This window comes from Portunus trituberculatus, chromosome 37 (genome assembly GCF_017591435.1).
Source record: "Portunus trituberculatus isolate SZX2019 chromosome 37, ASM1759143v1, whole genome shotgun sequence".
NCBI classification, from domain to species: domain Eukaryota; kingdom Metazoa; phylum Arthropoda; class Malacostraca; order Decapoda; family Portunidae; genus Portunus; species Portunus trituberculatus.
In genome coordinates this window covers 18,789,715-18,815,724 of record NC_059291.1, presented here as the reverse complement: position 1 = coordinate 18,815,724, position 26,010 = coordinate 18,789,715, and the positions used below count along the sequence as shown (strand labels likewise).

Below are 26,010 nucleotides of genomic sequence, written 5' to 3'. Positions count from 1 at the left end.
CTGGCTGTGGGGCTGTGGGATTGGGAGCCTTTGGTGTATGGTATTGGTTCAGAGGGTTTTGGGGATACAAATTCCCCATCTTCAGTTATGTCTGTTCTATAAGGGACCTCAGGAATGAAGGAGGGTCTAGTGGTGTGTCATGGTGTGGCCATGAGGTTTGGTTTGTGGTGACAGTGGGTCCATTGGGCCTTGGGTATGGGTGGTTGGGAAGTTAGAGGTACCACATCTATAATGGGGCTCAGGGGTTTTATGGGAACAGGAGTAGGATTAAGGAAGAGAGCTGGGATAGGAGCGTGGAAGGGTGTAGGGTTAGGAGTAGGGGTAGGGACAGAGATGAGGGTTCTGGGAGTGCAGGGAATTGGGCATGGATGAGTGAGGTGTAGGGGAGGTGGATGAGGGTGTCCTGCCTTGGAGGGTGGATGTCCTTGAGGTGCAGGTTTGGATGGGAGAAAAGTTCCTGAGAGGATGCCTCTCATATTCTTTTTAATGTCTAAGGTCTTGTCATGCTGGAGTACCTGAAGCTGCACTGCCTGGAGGCAGGCCGGGCACTGCTTAGAGGTAGGGCGGTGGCCAGGACCACAAAACAAACAATGGTCTTACCTGATATGCCCATCAGTGTTATGGAAGCCACTGCATTTTCTGCATTGTGCATGTTCATTGCAGGAAATGTTGCCGTGGTCAAACAGGAGACAGCGCATGACTGGGAGGGTGTGGTGCCTAACATGGTATACCATGTTCCCTATGGCCATCCTCTCAGGGATGGGCCCACAAAATTTGAGACACATGGCCAGGTTTGGGACTGTCTTTCTGTCTCTGTCATAGTCAGGGAGGTGTAAAGTGTTAAATAGTTGGGTAGGGCAGCCGTCTAGGAGGGTCACTTGGATCATAATGTCCTGTTTTGTAAGTTCGGGGAGACAGGGTAAATCCTACCAGTCATAAATAGGGCCATTGTCAATGGCTACCCAATACTTGACAGGCCAGTTCCCAAGTTGGGTCACTGACTCTGGGGCCTGCTCCTAGTTATCAAGGTTGGCCACTTCAAACTTAATTCCCCAGTCTCCTCCAGTGATGGCCAAGGTTTGTTCTATGTACTTTTTTGCAAAGATCGATCCACACACAGCCCTTGATACCTTGGCTGGATGGATAAAGCATCTGCTCCCATCAAGGGAGTGTATCAGCACTACCTGCTTACAGATTGGGGGCTGGTGTGGGGGCCCAGCAGATGCAGCAGTGCAGAGAGGTAGAAGCGCCCACACATGTGTAGGAGCAGATAGCACAATCAGGAACTGGTTTAGTGGATTTATTGGTTTTACTAAGAGACTGTGTTTGTATGTGCTGGGTGACAGTGGTGGAGGCATCCATGTGGTCACCTGGTGGTGTTGAGCCAGTGATGATGGAGTTGAGGTCAAGCTGGACAGCTTTTTCTGCTAGAGACATTACCTCATTGGCATCAGCCAGCTTATCTGCTTTCCCTGCACTTTAGGCTTGTCTGGAGCACTGCAGGTGGATAGAGTTGTTGGCAGAGAGCTGCTCAGAATCTATATTCAATCAGTATGCTGGCAAGTGTGAGAGCTGGAAACCCATCCCATACTCACTTACATATTTGCCCACATTAACATACAAAATAAAATGACTTGATAAAATCCCCATGGGCACGCTATATAATATGGGGGACGATAGTGACTGTACAAAGCCCTTGTCCTATCATCGCGCAATTTAGTACGTGACTCTCAAAACAAAAGAGAAGAAATTGGTATTATTAAATGGGGAATGACAACTTGGCATGGCAAAGCTCTCTGACATAAATTGGGACTATATTCTGCACTTGCTTCCCAGTTCCATGGTGATATGCAGTAGGCTACTATGTGTTTTCATTTTTTTCTTGAATTAAAGTTTAGGCTCTGTTCATAACAATAGCAAATAACATGAATTTACAAAACATATGAAGGATAGAAAAGTTATATTTTCTCCCTAAGATTTATTATTCATCCATATGTAACAAAGTATATAAAACCTTTCTATAGGCTCAAATATTTTAAAAAATAACCTAAGAATTTAGTGCATTTCTCTAAAATAATAAATAAATTAACAGAAAAATACAAAGAGAATATTTAAATAATTATATTCATGAAGAAAAATAAGAAGAATTTGGAAAACATATAAAGGATAGAGAAGTTATATTTTTCTCCCTAAGATTTGTTACTCATCTCTATATAACAAAGTATACACTTAACCCTCGGCTATCGCGCCCAATTGGGGTCGAAATAGCCGCGCTATAGCCGAAAACGCGATAACCGAATTTAACTAATGGTGAAAATTGTTATTGGTACGGGAACCACAAATTTTACTCCTAATATCCCTCATTTTTCCTTCTTTTTAAATTACTGTATAATCCATTGGTACCAATTAAAACATGTCAAGGTTATAACATAAAAAAAAATTACATCAGCTCACTGTATTTACTAGAGATGTACCGATGCATTGGTATCGGTATCAGAATCGGCGGTATCGGCCCATTTTTTGGGTATCGGTATCGGCTTATTTTATGCCAATACTTACGATACCTAAAAAGAATTTACTACTTAGTGATATATTCGATATAAGATATTGATTACTGAGTAATTTACCTTTGCAAATGGCTTCAAAAAGCTTCTAGAATTGCTCCTATTTCACAAACGTTCTCAGAAGGACTTACAGCATCCCCAAAAACAAAGCCTCCCATCTGATAACGATCGCCGTCCACCAACTCATCCTGGTGTCCAATGCAGTAATCACTATAAGTAGTAGTATCGGTATCGGTGGTATCGGTATCGATAGTAGTATCAGTATCTGCCCAATTAGGTGGTATCGGTATCGGTATCGGAATCGGCCAAAATTCTGGTATCAGCGCCAATGAGCGCTCAGATACCTCATGACGTCATGGCTGGGCGCGCGATAGCAGGCATCTGAGGTCGCGATAATGAAATTTTAGCAGCTTTTCATGGGTGCGTGATAGCAATAAAACGCGATAGCTGAAGTCGCGATAGCCGAGGGTTGACTGTACAAAACTTTTCTATAGGCTCAGATATTTTTTGAAAATAATCTATGAATTTAGTGCCTTTCTCTATAATGATAAATAAATTAACAGAAAAATACAATGAGAATAACAAAATAATTATATTCGTGAAGGAACTAATGACATTCACTTTCCTCCTTTGAGGTGCTGCTCTGAGGCCTTCTAAGAGGTACTCGGAAGGGCTTACGGGTCTGAAGAGAAGCAGATGACAATATTCCCGGTGAGTACGCTGGTGGTCCATACTGACTGAGCAACTTCAGCTTGCTCTCCACCTCCTTTGCTAGTTGCTCTTGTCTATCTGCTTCCAAATTTCTAATATTGTTCTCATTACCAGTTTGGAGTAATTCATTTTTTACACTTCTGATGTTCTTCCATTTGACTGTCTTTTCACTACAGAGTGAAATTTTGTCAGGAAGTGCCTGACTATCAAAAGCATCATCCAATTTCTTGTCTGCATCATTTAGTAAGCTCTTCTTGTCCTATTGAAAATAAAAATTTGTTGTTAAACATACTACTATTAATTATTACTAATACTGCTAACACCCTTATACCCACAGTGAATTTTAAACTACCATCTAATAGCTAAGGAATATAGTAATGAAAGAGAAGTATGAATTACCCTTCTTGTTTTCTTCTATTAAGACATCTGAACCCATTTTCTATTCCTTGCTTCCCAAAGCCTGTATCTACTTTTATTCTTCTCTTTCCTATCATGGGAACTACATATCCATCTAGCAGCTACATTGTTTTTATTGGTTGAGTTTCCAATTCAGGTGGAGTGCTTTCCTTTGCTACTATGGTTCATATGTTTTAAGTGTTTGAGGTCCCTTCCATCTGTGGATGTAGACCCACATCTGTAGATCTACAGTTGCATCTTTTTATGTCATGGACAGTTCTGAATATAATTAATTTTTATTTGTATAGTTTTCATTTTTGCCTTGATTGATACTTTCCAATCAGAGTTCCTGAGACCATGGTTGTACTCTCCTCTTTACTCTTATTGTTCTTATCTGTAAAGTTTTTGTTTTTGCTTTAAGGAAGTATTGAGACTTTCCAATCAGAGCTCCAGACAGTAGTTGTGCTCTTCTCTTTACTCTTATTGTTCTGTTTCTCCTATTTTCATTATAGGTCATGGATGCTGCATGTGTTCCAGACATGGCTTTTACATAGTAAGTTTTGGGTATGTAAGGGATATTAATCCTTACATTCAAAACCTCATCTTAAAGTGAGATCATCCATCCTCTCTCCTACAATTTGGGATCCATTCCATAGCATTAAGTCAATAATTAAGGGTAATAGTATGTGCAATAACAAATAGTATTTCTAAATGAAAAATTAATTCTTATTTTTCAGTTTTCCTATAATAGCTATTATAATTGTATTTCTGTTCCTCCTTCCCTTCTAGGACAATGTTATAGGAGAATGAAGATGGATGCAGAAAGGAACAAGCAATAAGAATTGCATTCAGATGTTTTAAGAAAAGAAAATTAAAAGTGTAACTCATGTTTATCTTTCTTATTTCTCATAGCTATTAGATGTTGTGTAAGTTTACAATGGAGAGATGTGGGTATTAGCAATGATTAATAATTTTGGGTAAGTATATAAAGAAAATGGATTATAATATATTCATTTATTTTTTTTTTTTTGCTTTATTTACTAATCTTCACTAAATTTGATTTATCTATTAGATTATCTTTTGCCCTTTTACCTGCTATCTCAGATAATACCTTACACAATATGTAATTACAAGGCCCTTACAATATTTATTGATATATCTGTATTTAACCTTACATGCTGTTTTTCATTGAATATGATTAAACACTCAGGTTATCTTTTACCCCTTACTTGCTGCATACAAAACTTTTCCCTGCATGAGCTGGCTAATGCTCAACGTCAGCATGACGTTTGGAGCAAGTTCATTTATGCTCTGGAATCTGGCGATGAAACCACTTCACCCAAAACACATGTGCCATTTTCACAGTTCTTTTTGACACAGGAGAAGGTCCTTTGCAGATGTTGGACTTCAGGTAACAGAGATCCTGTAACACAACTAGTGATACCAGAGTCACATGTACCGGTGGTACTGTCTTTACTTCATGACACTGCGATCGCTGGACACAAAGGGAAAGATCGTACTCTGTCAGCTGCGTGCATGAACTATTATTGGCCAACTATGCGTGTAGATATAGATGAGTACATTAACAAGTGTGTACAAAGCGCTCAGCATAAGGGTAGCGTACCTAAACCTGCTCCTATCTTGGAATATCCTTATCCTCCCCCTGAAAGACCTTGAGATGTGGTTGCTATAGACGTACTATAGCTTTCAGTTAGGAGTCGCCAGGGCTCTAAGTATGTGCTGGTGATGGTTGATCACTTCAGCAGGTACGTAGTTTTAGCTCCACTTTATGATAAATCTGCCAAGGCGGTACCTCACGCTCTAGTGACAAACCTATTCTGTCCTTACTCAGCTCCTAGAGTCTTATTAAGTGACAATGGGACAGAATTCCGCAACAATGTACTGGAGGAGATCTGTAAACAGTTTGGCTTAAAACAAACATTCACAGTAGCCTATCATCCTGCAAGCAATGGGCTGGTGGAGCGTGCGAACAGGAAAATTCTTGACGTTTTGCACCCAGTCGTAAATGGCTTTATGGAAAATTGGGAAGATTGGTTACCTCATGTTGCTGCTAGCCTAAACAGTAGCGTTTGTGAGTCTACGGGAAGGACTCCATATTACATAATCTATGGAGTGGAAAAGAAACTTCCATACAACTTGTTGAGCAGTCCACAGAATCCTGTTAACAATGTGGACGATTATGCTCAATGCCAACTTAAAGTGTTTTTAGACACATATAAAGAAGTCACAAACAGGTTAAAAGCTTCTAAAATGGCCATGAGCTCACAGCAACACCGGCGTTCTTCACCTGTAAGAATTAAAATTGGTGATTCAGTAATGGTTAAGGTCCCTGAGAGAAACGCAAAGTTAGCTCCTAAATTTGTTGGACCGCGTCTGGTAGTAAACAAACTCCATGGACACAAATTTGAAATACTAGATCCATTGCTAAACATGCTGGAAGTTGTGCACTGTGATCGGCTTAAACAGACCGATGTCAAGGCTAATCTCGATTTAGTTGAAACAGCCTATGTAGACAAAACTACTCGGCTTGGAGGTGCTCAGAATGTAGCAGCCCGTGATTATAATCTTCGTTCTCGTAATAAAAGCTCTTAAATTTATTCCAGAGATTTTTGCCCTCTTGGTAATCCTCGTTCTGCATGCGAGCATCGCCTTAAAGCCTGCGCTTCTCAAGCCAGGAGCTCTGACCGGTCATCTGGGAATGGTCTATCTGGTTGAGGACGCTTTGTGGGTTACCTATCCCCACGAAGTCTTTGGTGGAAATACCAGAGAGGCTTCGAGATGTTGCATGCCGGCTGAACGCGGTTTTGGGAACTTTAGAGAAGGATTTCACGGACGTTTCCGGAGAGCCTACTGAGATTTTGTCCCTTTTGCATGCTCGAGTACGCTATGTAAATGACACGATAACCTTAGCTTTGGAAAAATTATGAGGGTCTGTCGGTCACTAACCACACTAAAAGAGGATTGATTGATGGAATAGGTAAACTATCTCAAATGTTGTTTGGAACAGCAATGAATGAGGATGTAGATGAGCTGAGAGATAGATATAACCAGTTAATGTCTGTGGCCAAAGCTAACAACAAAGCTATTAACCTAAATTGCAGAAATATTGCTAGGCTGGAAAAGCAGATTAGTGAACTAGCTTCTTATATGAATCTTTTGGGACACTCAATGAATGAGATGTTAAGAAAACTAGATTCTTTGTATGAATTTTCTGTTATTGGACAGGCTTTGTCTGCTTTGGAGAATGTTGCCTCGTCTCTTTTGCACACTAACCACAGAATAACAATGAATATCGTGGATGCAGCCATGGGTAGGGTTACCACTTCTCTTTTCCCTGAAAAGGACTTTAAACGTACCTTGGAAATTGGAAGAAGAGTCTTTAATTTATCCTCTTTATTTGATATGCATTTGATCCATCATTATTACCCATTGGTGGAATCTGTCTTGACGACAGAGGCCATAGTTATTCACGTTCCTTTCAAATCAACAGAAATCTTTGAATTGTACAGACTGGAACCTTTCCCTTTTACGGTAAATATACTGTAATGATATTAGACGCAGAAAGCTCTTTGGTACTTGTCAAAGATGACTTTTCAGTGTACGCGACTGATATATTCTCAACACTTGGTGGATGTCGGTCCAAGTATCAGAATTTGTATTTCTGCCCGTCATCTCTTTTTGCCTTCTTACCCACAAAAAAAGGGGGTAGTTGTGAAGTAGTGTTGACTAAGGAGGATGCTTCAGCAGCTCTTTCTCTTTGTCAGTACAAACAGTTGGTACCTAAAATAATGTCTCATAAGAGTTTCCATGGACATCACTATTTCTTTTTCACTGAATCTCTGTATGTGTCAGTGAAGTGTCCTAATGGTTCTGCATATCAGGAGGTTTCAGGTCACTTTGCAGTGTTGAACGTGTGTTCTTTAAAATCAGAAAATTTTCATGTTTTTCTTGAAAAGTATTATGAGGCTTTTATCTCTAACATCACCTCTCTTATTTTTCAAATCGACACTCTAAATAATCTAAACATTACAAAAATGAAATTTATTACCAACTCTGTTTCTGAGTTCTCTTTTACTAACATCTCAGATTTTGAGACCGGCATACATGAGTCTCCGTGGCACTGAGTGATAGTGAATTATTAATGAAATACCGCGGTATTTCATTAGTAATTCAATATCACTCAGTGCCACGGAAACAAAGTTATCCTCGTGGCATGAGCGTATATGAATACTAAGATAAGATATCCATTATAGCAGGCAATAGAGGAGTGAAAACATAAACATCATGATAAAAGTAACACACAAGCAAAAGGGTCACAAGAAGAAGAAGCGGCTGAGTGGCCGCGAGTCTCCCGCTTCGTCTGTGGCTCATCTCATCTCTGCTTTATTTTTTAGTATTCCATGTAAGATTTCACTTTTATGCATTACAAAACAATTTTTTCTTGGGGGCAAGGTTTGTAAAAAGCTTATAGAAATGTTGTTTTGTGAACATAAATGCGAGAATGTGAAAGAATTTGTACGTAGCTCCTCTAACTTCCAATGACTCATATGACATCATAAAAGTAGTGGTACACCGGTGGCCCAATATGCTGCCAAACGTATATACAGGCAACCCCCATTTAACGAAGGGGTTACGTTCCTAAAAAACACTTCGTTAAGCAAAACTTCGTTAAGCGAATCGATTATAACCAGTTTAATCCCTGATTTGAACTTCCATTTAAGATTTCACTTTATGCATTACAAAACAGTCCTTTCTTGGAGGCAAGGTTTGTAAAAAGCTAATAGAAATGTAGTTTTGTGAACATAAATGCATATATAAGACAGTAACACCACCTCCAGAGGTGATGTTCCCAGCAACCTCAGAGCAATCTGATAGCAACCTTGTCGCCATCCCTCCAAGCGTTCATGGATGCCATTTCGCTGCAAGAGGTTGCTCTGACATTGTTAAAGAATCTTTGATCCAGCTCCAGGAATGCTAGAGACAGAGGTGGGGAGCCAGCTAATCACAGTGAAAGTACCGCGTTCGGTACCTCACCCGGCAAATTCAAACCCAGAAAATTCGCTAAAACCGATGTGGTTGTACTCTATGCGGAATTTTTGGTCCAATTTTATATAGTAAGTTAAACCGGAGATTCGTTAAACGAACGTTCATTAAGCGGAGTATTACTGTAGACAGTAATATGAAAGCCCCAACATACAATTTTTTTTTATATACAATGAAAAATTCAATATAACTTACACCTTGAAATATGAATTATTTTTATTTAGATAGGAATAGCCATCGGTAGGTGGCGCAACGATCGTTTGGCTACCCACGTCCACCCGAACATTCAGCGCACATTGTGTATCGTTGTTCATCCTTTGTGCATATGTGTGTCAGTGTTCCTCGGCAGTGTGTATTTTTTCTTAAGTTTTGTGAACTCAAGACCGTGTGATCATGGGTCGCAAAAGTAAAAGTTTGGCGAGAAACACACAAAATAGCTTATATTCTCATACTGATTACACTTGGAATTTCAATAAACAATTGAATATAAATAGTGTTCTGCCCACAAGCAACTCTTCTGCTTTGCAATGCAAAAAAACAGAAGTCTCTAGATGTCATGGTTACCAAGATATCACAGGTTGAATGAGGTGGTATCATCGGTTTACGTGGCCTTGCATCCAATTGGGTTCAGTGGCCTTGGCTAGAGCAATAGAAAACAGGCCCCTTGTATCCTCCCTCTCTCTCTCTCTCTCTCTCCTATTCTGATACCACTCTCATTCAAAAGTTAGTCTCCCTGCTACATAGTGAAAGACCCGAGGTATAGATGTAAGGCGCACGGGAGAGAAGGCGGAATCCGACACTATGAAATCACTGTCGCTCCCACCATCCATCGTTGGCGACACAGTGACTTAGAGCATATGTTTACTCCTGATGAGTGTTGCCAGCTCACAAGCAAAGAAAACGGGAAGAAAATAGCCAAAATATAGCGGTAAAAAGCCCAAACGTCTATCGATGTGCCCCCGAGTCTTGCGTGATGAACGTCTATCGACGTGTCCCGATGTTTGCGGGATTAGGTTGTTATTTTAGGCAATGTAGTACATTTATATCATACATACAATAAACATTGTATATATATTATATTAAATCTATACAGTAATACTCCACTTAATGAACAGGATATGGGGTGTCAAAGCTGTTCGTAGAGCAAAAATTTGTTAAGCAGACGTCATTTTCCCACAGGAAATAATGGAAATAGGATGGGATGCGTTCTGGGCTGGTCCCCAACATACCACAAGGGTAAAAAAAAAAAATATATATATATACGTTTGGCAGCATATTGGGCCACCGGTGTACCACTACTTTTATGATGTCATATGAGTCATTGGAAGTTAGAAGAGCTATGTACAAATTCTCACATTCTCACATTTATGTTCACAAAACAACATTTCTGCTAGCTTTTTACAAACCTTGCCCCCAAGAAAGGATTGTTTTGTAATGCATAAAATGAAATCTTACATGGAATACCAAAAAATAAAGCAGAGATGAGATGAGCCACAGACGAAGCGGGAGACTCGCGCCCACTCAGCCGCTTCTTCTTCTTCTTGTGACCCTTTTGCTTTCGTGTTACTTTGATCATGATGCTTATGTTTTCACTCCTCTATTGCCTGCTATAAGGGATATCACATCTTAGTATTCATATACGCTCATGCCACGAGGATAGCCTTGACTCCGTGGCACTGAGTGATAGTGAATTACTAATGAAATACCGCGGTATTTCATTAATAATTCACTATCACTCAGTGCCACGGAGTTGATGTTATCCTTGTGGCATGAGCGTATATGAATACTTAGATATGATATCCATTATAGCAGGCAATAGAGGAGTGGAAACAAATATCATAGGGACAGACAACACGCAGGCTAAAACGGTCACAAGAAGAAGCGGCCGAGTCGCCACGAGCCTCCTGCTTCATCTGTGGCTCATCTCATCTCTGCTTTATTTTTTGGTATTCCATGTAAGATTTCACTTTATGCATTACAAAACAATCCTTTCTTGAGAGCAAGGTTTGTAAAATGCTAATAGAAATGTTGTTTTGTGGACATAAATGGATATATAAGACAGTACCACCACCTCCAGAGGTGGTGTTCCCAGCAACCTCAGAGCAACCTGATAGCAACCTTGTCACCGTCCCTCCAAGCGTTCATGGATGCCATTTCGCTGCAAGAGGTTGTTCTGATGTTGTTGAAGAATCTTGGATCCAGCTCCAGGAGCGATAGAGACAGAGGTGGGGAGCCAGCCAATCACAGCAAAACTACCGCGTTCGGTTCCTCACCCGGCAAATTCAAACCAAGAAAATTTGCTAAAACGGATGTGGTTGTACGTTATGCGGACTTTTTGGTTTAACTTTATATAGTATAGGCAACCCCCGTTTAATGAAAAGGTTAAGTTCCTAAAAAAACACTTCATTAAGCGAAACTTTGTTAAGCGAACCGATTATAACAAGTTTAACCCCTGATTTGCACTTCCATTGAGAGTAAGCAAAGCGAGAGTGCATCATAGTACAGTAAAAGGTTTAATGAAAGTAAAAATTATGAAGTTAAACATTTAGGTAGTTAAATTTAAGTCATTATAATGTACACTAATGTATGTATGTACGTAACTTTATAATGTTGATGATCTTAACTTTATGAAGGAGGGAGAGTGAAACGGAAATACACTAACCGGCAACCTGTGGAATGTAAACAAAGTGCGCATCATGGTACTGCATACAAAACTTATGTACCACATTTCCACAAGGCTTTCCATTTTATCCATTGTAGAGTCACGAGTTCTGGTGGTTCTTTTAGCTTGCAAGGAAGATGAGGTCTCACTAGCCTTCTTAATAGAGTATCTTGACTTGAAAATAGTAGACAGTAGATGGAGTCAAGCCATGGTGGGAAGCAATGTTATTAGTTTTCTGGCCTCTCTCTTGTCTGTGAATAATACCCAGCTTCACTTCGAGAGTAAGACACTTCCTGGTCTTCTTAAGAACGTTAGGCCACATTGCAGGGTGTTTTGTGAGGCTTGATCTTGACCTTTATTCTATAGGTGTCTCAGGATTTCTCCTGAGGCAGGGCTTAGTACCAGCAGCTCCTGATGTATTCAAAAGCCTGTCAGCTTGCATGATACAGTGGGGCTTTCAAATTTGGGAAAAAATTACCTGGATGAAACTTCGTTAAAGTGAGTTTGGTGTTCGTTAAACGAGCAGATGGCAGTAAAATGAAACCTTCGTTATAGCGAAATTTCGTTATGTGAACCTTCGTTAAACGGGGTTGCCTATATATATATATATATATATATATATATATATATATATATATATATATATATATATATATATATAATCCGCTAACGAAGGATTACGTTCCTAAAACACTTCGTTAAGCGAAACTTCGTTAAGCGAACCGATTATAACAAGTTTACGCCCTGATTTGAACTTCCATTAAGAGTAAGCAAAGTGAGAGTGCATCATAGTACATTAAAAGGTTTAATGAAAGTAAAAATTATGAAGTTAAACATTTAGGTAGTTTAATTTAAGTCATTATAATATACACTAATGTATGTAGGTACGTAACTTTATAATGTTGATGATCTTAACTTTATGAAGGGAGGGAGAGTGAAACGGGAAAGACACTAACCGGCAACCTGTGGAATATAAACAAAGTGCTCATCATGGTACCGCATACAAAACTTATGTACCACATTTCCACAAGGCTTTCCATTTTATCCATTGTAGAGTCACGAGCTCAGGTGGTTCTCTTAGCTTTCAAGGAAGATGCGGTCTCACTAGCCTTCTTAATAGTCTGCTGACTTGAAAATAGTAGACAGTAGATGGAGTCAAGATGGTGGCAAGCAATGTTATTAGTTTTCTGGCCTCTCTCTTGTCTGTGAATAATATCCAGCTTCACTTCTAGAGTAAGACACTTCCTGGTCTTCTTAGGAACGTTAGGCCACATTACAGGGCGTTTTGGTGGTAAGTTGAACTAGGGAAGATAAGCTGCTGGTGAAGCTGTTATGTTTTGACTGGGGAGTTAGTGGTGCGTGTGATCTTGATCTTGATCTTGATGCTACAGGTGACGCAGAATTTCTTCAGAGTCAGACCTTTGTATCGGCAGTGCCTGTGTTGTCAACATGAGGCTTGATCTTGATCTTTATTCTACAGGTGTCTCAGGATTTCTCCTGAGGCAGGCCTTAGTACCAACAGCTCCTGGTGTATTCAAAAGCCTGTCAGCTTGCATGATACGGTGGGGCTTTCAAATTTGTGAAAAAAATACCTGGATAAAACTTCATTAAAGCGAGTTTGGTGTTCGTTAAACGAGATGGTATTAAAACGAAACCCTCGTTGTAGCGAAATTTCGTTGTGAACCTTCGTTAAACGGGGGTTGCCTGTATATATATATATATATATATATATATATATATATATATATATATATATATATATATATATATATATATATATACGTTTGGCAGCATATTGGGCCACCGGTGTACCACTACTTTCATGATGTCATATAAGTCATTGGAAGTTAGAGGAGCGACGTACAAATTCTCTCACATTACCGCATTTATATTCACAAAACATTTCTATTAGCTTTTTACAAACCCTGTCCCCAAGAAAGGATTGTTTTGTAATGCATAAAGTCAAATCTTAATGGAATACCAAAATGTAAAGCAAAGATGAGATGAGCCACAGATGAAGCGGGAGACTCGCGGCGACTCAGCCGCTTCTTCTTCTTGTGACCCTTTTAGCCTGCGTGTTGTCTTTCCTCATTATATTTATTTCCATTCTTCTATTACCTGCTATAAAGGATATCATATCTTAGTATTCATATACGCTCATGCCATGAGGATAACCTCGACTCTGTGGCACTGAGTGATAGTGAACTATTAATGAAATACCGCCGTATTTCATTAGTAATTCACTATTACTCAGTGCCACAGAATCAAAGTTATCCTCATGGCATGAGCGTATATGAATACTAAGAAATTATATCTATTATAGCAGGCAATAGAGGAGTGGAAACATAAACATCATGATGAAAGTAACACGCAAGCACAAGGGTCACAAGAAGAAGAAGAAGCGGCTGAGTGGCCGCAAGTCTCCCGCTTTGTCTGTGGTTCATCTAATCTCTGCTTTATTCTTTGGTATTCCGTGTAAGATTTCACTTTATGCATTATAAAACAATCCTTTCTTGGGGGCAAGGTTTGTAAAAAGCTAATAGAAACGTTTTGTGAACATAAATACATATATAAGACAAAAACACCACCTGGAGAGGTGGTGGTCCCAGCACCCTCAGAGTAACCTGATAGCAACCTTGTCACCGTCACTCCAAGCGTTCATGGATGCCTTTTCGTTGCAAGAGGCTGCTCTGATGTTATTAAAGTATCTTGGATCCAGCTCCAGGAGCGCTAGAGACAGAGGTGGGAGCCAGCCAATCACAGCGAAGCTACTGTATTCAGTCCTTCACCCGGCAAATTCAAACCCAGAAAATTCGCTAAAATGGATGTGGTTGTTCATTATGCAGACTTTTGGTCTACTACCATTTTTTCAATTTACGATAAAAAACGCACTTACGATATTTGAAATTCCCGCCACCTGTGATTGTGGCGCTGCACTGCACCAAGTCGGACCAACAACAAACTAGTCACTTTCGCGCCAGCACGACAAATAACAGTGAGACTGTGCTCGATGATTTACTTACATTATTCTCTGCATTTAAGACCAATTCCTGTCCAAAATGTCACCGAAACGTAATTTGGATCTTGGTGAAGAAGTGGTTAAGAGTGAACGAGCCAAGAAAAGTTTAATGTTGGAAACGAAGCTTGATATAGTCAAGAGAAAAGAACTTGGGGGAAGGCTTGTCAGCTATAAGCCGTTCCCTGAATTTACCACAGTCAACAGTTGCTACTGTTTTGAGGAATGCTTCAAGTGTTAAGGAGGCAGCAGCTAATGCTTCAAGCTGCAGGTAAAATTGCTGACAAAACATCGGGAACCCATTATGGATCGGATGGAGGGTTTACTTAAAATTTGGATAGACAGCCAAACACGCCAGCATGCCCCACTCTCGTTGAGCCTCATTTCAGAAAAGGCCCTGTCTATTATTGAAACCTTGAAGGTTGAGATGGATGTTTGTTTACTTTTTTCGATTGACTTTCATACTGAGCTGGAACGTATTCCTATCTAATACATGTTAAAACGGGTTCGGTTTACGCTAATTTCAGGTTTACAACAGCTTTTTGAGGAACACATTTCTAATGTAAATCGAGGACTTACTGTATATATATATATATATATATATATATATATATATATATATATATATATATATATATATATATATATACTAAACCTCATCTTCTTTTCCTCACTGAAACACTGCTGTCTGAGGCAACCTCCTCTTTCTCTATTCTCATTTTCTTTCCAAACCTGGATGTTGTATCTATGTACGCAATGACTTAACGTGATCTCATGCCCACGCTCTTGAATCTTCCGAGTTTTCCACCATCTGGCTTCGACTTAACAGTCACTCCCAAACTAAATTCATCTGTGCTGTTTATCTCTCCTCTAACTCTTCTCACTATATTAGATTCTTAGACTATTTAACTTCCAAAGTGGAGCACATTCTGTCCTCTCTACCTTTTTGCTGAGATTTCCATTCTTGGAGATTTCAATGTTCACCACCAGCTTTGGCCTTCATCTCCCTTCACTGACCACCCTGATGAATTAGCCTTCAACTTTGCTATCCTCCATGACCTAGAGCAACTGGTGCAACACTCTACTCGTATTCCTGACCGTCTTGGAGACACGCCCAACATTATTGTTCTCTTCCTCACCTCTAATCCTTCTGCTTATGCTGTCACTCTTTCATCTCCGTTGGGCTCCTCCAATCACAATCTCTTTTCTGTATCTTGTCCTCTATTTTTTCAATCCCTCCACAGGATCCCCTAAAGTGAAGTTGCCTCTGCCAGTTTGCCTCTGCCAGCTGGGGGACCTGAGGAGGTATTGTGCTGATTTTCCCTGGAATGACTACTGCTTCTGCATCAGAGATCCATCTCTTTGTGCTGAATGCATAACAGAGGTGATAGTGTTTGGCAGAGAGGTGTACATTTCTCATTTTTTTTCTCAACCTAAACCTTCTAACCCTTGGTTTAACTCAGCCTGTTCTCGTGCTATATATGATAGAGAGGTTGCCCAAAAAAGGTACTTGAGTCCTCCATCTCCTGAATCTCACGCACTTTATATCTCTGCCTGGAATCATGCCAAGTCTGTTCTTCAACTTCCTAAACACTCCTTCATTAATAGAAAATGTCAAAATCTTTCAAACTCAAACTCCACTCGAGACTTCTGGCATCTAGCCAAAAACATCTCAAATAACTTTACTTCTTCATCTTTCCCTCCTTTATTTCATCCTGATGGCACCACTGCCATCTCTTCTGTCTCTAAAGCTGAACTCTTCTCTCAAACCTTTGTTCACAACTCCACCTTGGACGATTCTGGGCTTGTCCCTCCCTCTCCTCCTCCCTCTGAATATTTCATGTCTACAATTAAAATTCTTCGTAACGATGTTTTCCATGCCCTCACTAGCCTAAACCCTCGGAAGGCTTATGGTCCTGATGGGGTACCTCCTATTATTCTCAAAACTGTGCTTCTGTGCTTGCACCTTGCCTGGCCAAACTCTTTCAACTTTGTCTATCTACTTCTACCTTTCCTTCCTGCTGGAAGTTTGCCTACATTCAGCCTGTTCCTAAAAAGGGTGACCGTTCCAACCCCTCAAACTACCGTCCTATAGCTTTAATCTCTTGCTTGTTTAAAGTTTTTTAATCTATTCTGAATAGGAAGAAGATTCTCAAACATCTGTCACTTCACAATCTTCTATCTGATCGCCAGTATGGCTTCCGTCAAAGTCACTCTACTGGTGATCTGGCTTCCCTTACTGAGTCTTGGTCATCCTCTTTTAGTGATTTCGGTGAAACTTTTACTGTAGCATTAGACATATCAAAAGCTTTTGAGAGAGTCTGGCACGAAGCTTTGATTTCAAAACTGCCCTCCTACGGCTTCTATCCTTCTCTCTGCAACTTTATCTAATGTTTCCTTTCCGACCATTCTATTGCTGCTGTGGTAGACAGCCACTGTTCTTCTCCTAAATCTATTAATAGTAGTGTTCCTCAGGGTTCTGTCCTGTCACCCACTCTTTCTATTATTCATTAATGACCTTCTTAACCAAACTTCTAGCTCTATCCACTCCTACGCTGATGATACCACCATACATCTTTCCCCGTCCTTTCAGAGATGACCAACCCTTCAGGAAGTCAAAAGATAACGCAGGGACACCACAGAACGTCTAACTTCTGACCTTTCTAAGATTTCCAATTGGGGTAGAGAAAATATAGCAGTTTTCAATGCCTCAAAAACTCAATTTCTCCATCTATCAACTCGTCACAACCTTCCAGACAACTATCCCCTCTTTTTCAATGACACTCAACTGTCTCCCTCTTCCACAATGAATATTCTCAGTCTGTCCTTTACTCATAATCTTAACTGGAAACTACACATCTCATCTCTTGCTAAAACAGCTTCTATGAAGTTAGGCATTCTGAGGTGTCTCTGCCAGTTTTTCTCGCCCCTCCAACTGTTTACTCTGTATAAGGGCCTTATCCGCCCTTATATGGAGTACTCTTTACATGTTTAGGGGGAATTCTAGTCACACAGTTTTATTAGATAGGGTGGAATCAAAAGCTCTTCGTCTCATCAACTCCCTCCTCTGACTAATTGTCTCCAGCCTCTTTCTCACCGCCGAAATGTTGCAACTCTTTCTAGCTTTTATCACTATTTTCAAGCTAACTGCTCTACTGATCTTGCTAACTGCATGCCTCCCCTTCTCCTATGGCCTTGCTGCACAAGGCTTTCTTCTTCCTCTCATCCCTATTCTGTCCAACTCTCTAACACAAGAGTTAAGCAGTACTCTCAATCATTCATCCCTTTCACTAGTAAACTCTGGAACAGCCTCCCTACATCTGTATTTTCGACTTCCTTCAACTTGTCTTCTTTTAAGAGGGAGGTATCGAGGCATTTGCTCCCCAATTTTGGCTGACGCTTTTACACTTTTTGGAGAGCCGGCACTCAAGTGGCTCGTTTTTTTAATCCTTTCTTTTTTTTACCCTTGGTCGGCCCTCTTCCCTACATAAAAAAAAGAATAAAGAATATATATATATATATATATATATATATATATATATATATATATATATATATATATATATATATATTAGAGAGACTGTAGGGTCATCTCAGGAGAGGCATGCCTAGCACAGCACCACCTACTGAGAACAGATCCAAATGTAATCAACTTTATGAGAAAGAAGAAGCAGAGAGGTGAAAGGAAAATTAAAAAATGGAAACTGAAGGATGAGGAAACATGAAAACAATTTGAAATGAAGGTGCAATAGAAAAATATTGTAAACAGAGGAGGATGGAAAAAACTAAGTAAAAATGTTCTGGAGGCTGCAAAGGAAGTCTGTGGTGAAAGCACAGGACACAGAAGAAGGCAAAGAGAAACAGTAAAGAGGACAGTGCAGGAAAAAAAAAGGGCATAGAAAAGGTGCCAGAAAACACAGAATGATAAGATAAAAGAATATAAAGATACAACAAGGCAGACTAAAACGGAGGTATCAACAGCAAAGAGGCTGCTGTAGAAAAATTGGAATGTAGAACAGAATAGTAGTGAGAAGCAAAGATATATGTTCAAAAATTGCAAAACAAATGAAGAAAGGGAAGAAAGATGTAACAGGGGCAAAATAAATAAAAAATGAAAGAGGAATTATCAAGATAAAGGAGCAAGAAATACATGAGAAGTGGAGATGCTACTTTGAAAATCTGTTAAGGAATATGTTTGTAAGAGGCTGTGTCTATTTTCTGATGTGTGGATGTGTGCGTAATATCATCTTCATAAGAAGTTAAGATCAATTTTCAGCTTCACCAATGCGTAGTGAACTATGACATAATGAAACCTCAAACAAATTATACACAAAAATATTAGGGTAAAAAAGCACCTACTGCACACACACACACACAAAAAAAAATAAATAAAAAAAAATAAAATAAATAAATAATTAATTAATTAAATAAATAAATAAATCAGTGTAAGGAATTGCTGGCAACATTGTTCACCAATAATAACAATGCTCACAGCAGCTACCACAGCTGCCACCACCACTGATGCTGTCAAAGGTGTAATTTATGTGTTTTCAGAAATCTTTGATGTGATTTTGATGATAACTAATCTCTTCTACAATGAATGTTACTCAATGTAATGTTCCCTCTCCTAAAAATCCTGATTTCCCACAGGTCCCCAAAGATCACTGGGGATGAGAGGTAGACATTAGTTGTAAAGAATCATAACTTGAAAACTCTTCATTAAAGGCAAATGATGTAAAACATCAGTCAATAAAGGAGGATCCAAACTGTCAAGTTTTCAATGTTCACCTTATGGTCTAATTATGAAGAGGATCAATATATTCTTGTGGTACAGAGTAGCCTTTGCAAAACACTATATTGCAATGAATCTGTCGATTTACCATGCTTTTACTCCTTCCAGTATTTTTCTGTTCTTATCTTACTACAGTATCTATTTATAGATACTTGAGTTTATATGATTAACATCATTATATAGAGCAATATATAGCCATCAGCTGGTGTTTCAAGCTCTTTCATTTTTAGAGACTTTAATATAGCACAAAACATTACCACGCATTTCATCTCACCTCTATAAAAGGTTAATGCTTCATGATGAAAGTCTAGAGGAATTTTGTGTTCAGTTTCCTTTATGAGAAAAAGGAAAATTTGTAGCCAAAACTGATATAACCTAAGGATACTCCAGTGCTTTCATCACCATGTCCATAAGCTGTGTCTTACCATAGACTGAAAATGGTATGTCTTTAGGCTAAAACAAAACTTGTCAGGATGGCCACGCTCCATTAGCTGACATTTTTAGGTCTACACCTAAGAACACTTGTTATTGTTTGGTTGGCAAATGGCAACATACAATCTCATTATCAGACTTCAGTTTCTAAGTTATGAAAATAAACAGATTTATGGAGCTTTTTATGTTCATGGTTTCTTGTAGTCTATTTCCTAGCTAATAAGAAAAAAATAACATACCAACTTTAATTATCAATTGAGGAACAAAGGGTTTATGGCCTGAATGCACCACTGCTCAAATGCACCACTGCCTGAATGCACCACATGTAAGGTTCTGATGTACCACATGCCTGGTTCTAATGCACCACTCCCAGTCTGAATGCACCATTCTTTATGGTCCCAATGTATCAACCTAAGGCCAGTTGATATTTTACATTTTAGCTCCTATAACTGCTTGTTTACTAATAGTTTAGGAACTATCTATAAAGAACAGCTTATTTCCATAGTCTCAACTGAAACAATAGGCCTAACTGCCTGTTTAAAGATAGTGTTTACCAGTAGTTTAGGAGAACTTTTGACAGTATTAACACAATCCCTTGTCAGTCACAATTCTGGGAGTACAGAGAAGACAACTCCAAGCCTTCAAACCAATTATAATGAATACCATAAGACCTGAGGACTGGATTCACTTTCCATGTGTAGTGTGTGAAGGAGATATAAGACCATGCCAGGAAGTCATGCAGTGTGATGGCTGCAATGCTTGGCAGCACAGAACTTGTAACTCTGGTATGTAAAACAGCATTTTTAAAGATGATACAATGATAACAAGAATGAAAGTACCATTATGGTACCACAGCTAGCTGTGGTTTACATACACTTGGACAATATGTATTTGGTATTCCATGCCTTGTTGTTTTGTCTGAGTTTCATTATTGTAAATACAACCTCCACTGTGGTGGAGGTGGGGCAGTGTGTAGTGTGGTGGTAATGAAATAGGCAGCTTTTGAAATGACTGTGCATTTTTGCTTCAGGTATCACAAGAGATTTCTACAGGAAACTGAACAAGAGAGAGATAGAGTTACTTGTGTGGGTTTGCTATAGGTGTTCGCTCAACAACGTACAAGAAATGAGCACTGATAGCTTCACAGAAATCTCAGTCACATGTAACCCTAGAGACTTAACAATAGCACCACCAAGTGCATCAATCATAGATGACCCTTCAGAGGAGTTAACCCCACCAGTACGTCAAAAAGCAGGTAACATTGGTATCAATGTCATGGATCTGCAGCATCCATAAAAAGAAGAACAGGTGTTTTGCTAGTGTCAGTTGTTACGGCCCGCCCGTAACATACTCCACTACCATCCCCTCCTCCGCTTGTTACCTCGTTCGCCACCTCTCCGCCTCCCCTTCCACGTCACCGTCTCATGAACCCTCCACGTCACCGTCTCATGAAGCCCCGCTACTGTCCCGAAGTTGGATTCATGCGGCCCCATTCGACTCAACCAGAAGTGTTAAGCCAGATCTTGGCTTTCTGGAAGTCAAGTCGAGGTCCAGGCCTCAACCAGTGAACACAATGCCTCTTGGGTCTACCGTGGGATCAACCATCACCCAGCACTTCACCACTGCAACACCGCATAAGTATCACTTCCCCTCGTCCCGTGTTTTCCACATTGCCTCCATATAGGATTAGGATTATTGTTAGGTATTAAGTTGGGTTCTTTATTGTTGTATTTATTACTGTGTTATATGTATATGTGTATGTCATTTTCCTGTTTCATGTTATATATCTGTGTTTCATGTCTCATGTTATATCTATGTGTGTCAGTTTCATTATGGGTTATTAAAATAGCTTTTTAAAGTGCCCCCTTTGCATTTCCTCACCAGTTGAACCTGCAGTGTTTTTTTTATTGTTATTGTTCACCGGCTCCCCGATGCCAATCTTACCAGTTTAACCGGTGAACGTAACAATTGGCGACCGTGACAGGACTATTATAACCCATGTTCAGTGTTCCATTTTTCCAGTGACTTTTTTTCTGTGATTACATTATTTTTTTTCTGTGTTTCTGTGGTGTTGTGACTTTGATGTGTTTTTTTCTGTGACTTACTCTGCGTGTGGTTTAAATTTACCTTTGTGCGATCAAGTGGCTCCTTTTGGGTTAAAAGTGCTTCGTGACTTTCATTGGTATCGCATAGCAGTGGTAGAGCAGGAAACCAGGTAGAAAGGCGTGTTCACCGATAGCACTTATCTCTATTTTTGCACATAGGCAGGTGTGTAATAAGTGTTATCCAAGTGTTGGGATCATCATATGTTCATGCGAACCCTCAATCCCTCACTTCGCGGATCATTTTTCTCGCTAGTTAGAATCGGCCATTTTAACTAGTCTCTCAGACTAATCCGCCTCCTTATCAATAACAAGTCTCAGTACAATTCGCTCCTCACTCTCAAGTCTCGTAACTAGAGTAATCCGGATCCCTCTTAATGCCGTAATTCTCTAGTTTACCCCTCATTAGTGATTGTACTCATAAGTGTTTACTTAAGTATAATCTAGGTAATTTCCAAGGTTGCCTTTATTATCACTCTGCCAAGTTCCTCACTTAAGTAATTCGCTTATCATTTTTTTTTTTTTTTGTGGTTTAACATCTATTTAATATGGCTTCCGCTCAGTTTAACGTTGAAGATTTTTGTGCCGACCCTTCTCTGGAACAACTTAAAGATGCTAATATAAAGAAGGACCAATGGAAGACCATCGCTAAACATTTTGATGTTCCCATCACGTCTCAGATGACTAAAGAGGTCATTAAGAATGTAGTTGTTGAACATCTAGTGCAAGAAGGTCAGTTGCTAGGAAATGCCATAGAAGAGTTAACTCCCATGTCAGCCTCTACGAGGACTATAATACACAGTCCCCAGGAAGAACAGGATAAGAGTAGGATAAGTCAGTGGGAAATTGAGAAGCTTAAACTAGAATACCGGATGCATGAAAAACAAATGCAACTACAGGCAGAAAAAGAAGCGAAAGAAATGCAATTACAGGCAGAAAAAGAAGCGAAAGAAATGCAACTACAGGCAGAAAGAGAAGCAAGAGAACTACCGGAAAAAAAAGAAGAAGAAGAGAGAGAATTTCAATTACAACTTAAAAGGCAGGAGAAAGAGTTAGAAATTCAGGAGTTAGCCCTACAAAATGACGCTAAGTTTAGAGCGGAAGAAATAGATAAAAAGAAAAAGTTAGCAAGCTTTAATCCCGCTACAGCTGCTCCGCTAGTTCCCCCTTTTGATGAATCTGATGTTGATGGGTCATTTCGCACTTTTGAGAGCATTGCTAATAGGAATCATTGGCCCAAGGATCAGTGGGTGTCTCTTCTTGTCCCTAAGCTAGTAGGAAAAGCTTATAGGGTATACAACGGCCTTAGTGATGAGGTAGAATATGAAGAGATCAAAGGTAACATTCTAGATGCCTACTCTATCACTTCTGACGGATACAGACAACAGTTCCGAAAGTATGTATAACCAGAGTCTCACACCTATGTTGAATTTGCTAGTGAGAAACTAAGACAATTTAAGAAATCTAATTTTTAATACTAAAATTGATTTCTTCACTTACCTGTTTTTCATACAAAATATAGCAGTTCCACTGCTACATACCTTTCACGAGAAACCGCTTTAGCGCTACGCCTGGCAGCGCGGCGCTCATTGCTGCCGCCAGCACACTGCGTGGACAACCGTTAGTTATTTCTCAAGGGAGAGAACATGACTGGGGGAGGAAGGGAGGGCAGTGAAGTTTTGTATGAAAAACAGGTAAGTGAAGAAATAAATTCTAGTATTAAAAATTAGATTTCTGTCACAGACACCTGTTTTTCATACAAAATATAGCAGACTCCAACATTGAAGGAGGCGGGAGTCAGAAGAAAGTGCCAGGCATAGAGGGTGAAAACAAACTGTCCATATGTAGACACTAACCTCTTGGCTGAGGCCGGGCAGCATAGGAGTGCCAGCGGGCTCAGCTGAGGGTTTGGGAGGTCCTCCTAACCCGTGTGTCTAAAAGGGAGCAGGCCTTAGGGGTCAAGGGATGAGTGTTCCAGGAGTGTGCTCAATACCCTGACGCAGAGGAGAGAACCCCGGCTACTGACCCAATCAACTAAGACGAGCAGTGTAAGTGAGCACTGGAGTGTTCATCTGAGGGAGCCGAAGCGTTACCCCAGAGCAAGGAGGACCTTGTGGTAGTTGTCAGCCCACAATGTGACCGGCTGCAACAACTGGACCCAGGAAAAAAACTTCGCCTTCCTTCCGCACTATATCGCGGAGATAATGGTCGGCAAAGACCGAGTGAGTCCTCCAGCGTGCTGCCTTCAGGATGGTCGGAACCGAGCAGTTTTCCCAGAGGAGCATGGAGGCAGCAATGCCACGGATGTCATGGGCACGGGCATTGACCTCGAGGCAGACAGAGTCAGAAATAGCCTCATGGGCAGACTTGATGGGATCCCTGAGGAAGTATGAGATAGCCGCTTTCAACATAGGTCGAGAAGGGCGTTTAACTGCAACAAACAGATTCCTGGGCCTTGTTTCTAAAGCAGTCCGTTGTAAGTAGTGGCAGAGAGCCCGAACAGGGCACAAAAAGCACTCCTCATCCATGGAACCGAGAATGGAAGTAAGGCTCTTAATACGGAATTCCCGGGGCGTGCTGTGAACTCCCGTATCTGTCTTAGCAATGAACTCAGGGAGATAGCAGACCATAAGATCCTGTCCTTGCCAGCTAGTCTGGGAGGAGAGGGCCTGGATCTCCCCTATCCTCTGCGCTGTAGCTAATGCCAGGAGAAAAGAGTCTTCCTGGTCAGGTCCCTGGAGGACAGAGCCAAGGGGCTCAAGGGGGCCTTGGACAGGTAGCAAAGAACTACATCCAGGTTCCAGGAAGGACTAAGATTCCTAGTAGGTCTGCGGGGTTGAGAAAAGCACGCCTTGACAATAGCACTCAACACCCGGTCATTGTTGAGGTCCACGCCTGATTGCAAAGACTCCATTCAGCATGGCCTTATAACCCTTAATGGCAGAGATATAGAGATTGCAATCCTGGCGCAGGTGAACGAGAAAATCTGCGACCTTTTGGACCGTGGGATTGGAGACAGTGTGGCCGTGATCTTTGCACCACTTCCTGTACACCTTCCACTTGTGCTGATAGTTGGAAGCAGAGGAAGGCCTCTTGTCGTGAGATAAGAACTGGGCCACCTTAGAGGAGAAACCCCTGTGCCTCAGAAAGCGCTGGATAGTCTCCACCCTGGCAGCTGAAGCCCGGGGAGACCGATGTGGAACTTGTGGATGTGTGGCTGTCTCAATAGATCTTTGCGAAGAGGGAGGCGGCGGGGAGGCTCCACCGATGCCGCCAACAGATCTGGAAACCATTCCTTCTGGGGCCAGTAAGTAACTATGAGGATGAGATGGTGTTCAAGCCCGGAGCTTGTTAACAACTCTCCTGATGAGGGGGAAGGGTGGAAAGGCGTACGGATCCTGGTTGTCCCAATTGTAGAGGAAGGCGTCTGTGGCCGCCATCCTGAAAGGGGACACAAAGTTCGAATCAATTGAGACGAGTGGCAAACAGGTCGACTGTCGGGTAGCCCCAGACCCGCCACAGCAGGTGACAAACATCCATATGTAAGGTCCACTCTGTGGACAGGGATTGGTGTCGGCTGAGGCAGTCGGCCACCACATTGACTGAGCCCTCACAAACTGGGGCAAGATCGACACTGCATGCGCTTCTACCCAGTCGAGGACCTGGCGTGCCTCGAGGTTGAGAAAGATAGAGTGAGTACCCCCCTCCCTGTGCAGGTAAGCGAGGGCCGTGGTGTTGTCCGAGAAGACAGTGACAACTGAGTCCCTCACCACCTCCGTGAAGTGCTGGAGGCCGAGGCGGATCGCACGGAGCTCTAAAACGTTCACGTGGAGCGTCTGTTCCTGGATGTTCCACAGGCCACTCACAGAAGCCTGGAGGAGCGACGCACCCCAGCCGACTGTAGAGGCATCCGTGTAGAGAAGGTGGTCCGGAATGGCAACCTGAAGAGGCTAACCCTGCCCCAAGTTCTCGTCCTCCAGCCACCATTCCAGGTCCTGACGTGAAGCAGTCCCAGCTGATCGGATGGTCATCTAGCATCGACCATCTGTCTCATTGCTGGTTCAGTTGGATCTGCAGGAGACGCGTCCACCTCCTGGATCCCGGCACTAGATGTATGAGGGAAGACATGTGCCCCAGAAGTCTCAACCAGTGCTCCACTGGGGGGGACGGGCAACTGAGGAAGGAGCGGAGTAAATCCTGGAGGCCTCGAATCCTCCCCTGGGTCGGGAAAACCCTCAAAAGAGGGGAGCGAATCACCATCCCAAGGAAGG

At 41.1% G+C, this 26,010-nt stretch overlaps 1 protein-coding gene across 2 annotated transcripts in view; it reads right to left on the bottom strand.

Annotated features, from left to right (window-relative positions):
* Positions 1-2,921: 2,921 nt before the first annotated feature.
* The window catches only part of LOC123514045, a 193,084-nt gene continuing 169,995 nt past the window's right edge, over positions 2,922-26,010 (bottom strand). For both annotated transcript variants that reach the window (XM_045271628.1, XM_045271629.1), the window contains one exon: positions 2,922-3,534. In XM_045271628.1, coding sequence (XP_045127563.1) covers positions 3,172-3,534 — 363 coding nt within the window. In that variant the 3' untranslated portion in view covers positions 2,922-3,171. The remainder of the gene's footprint in view (positions 3,535-26,010) is intronic.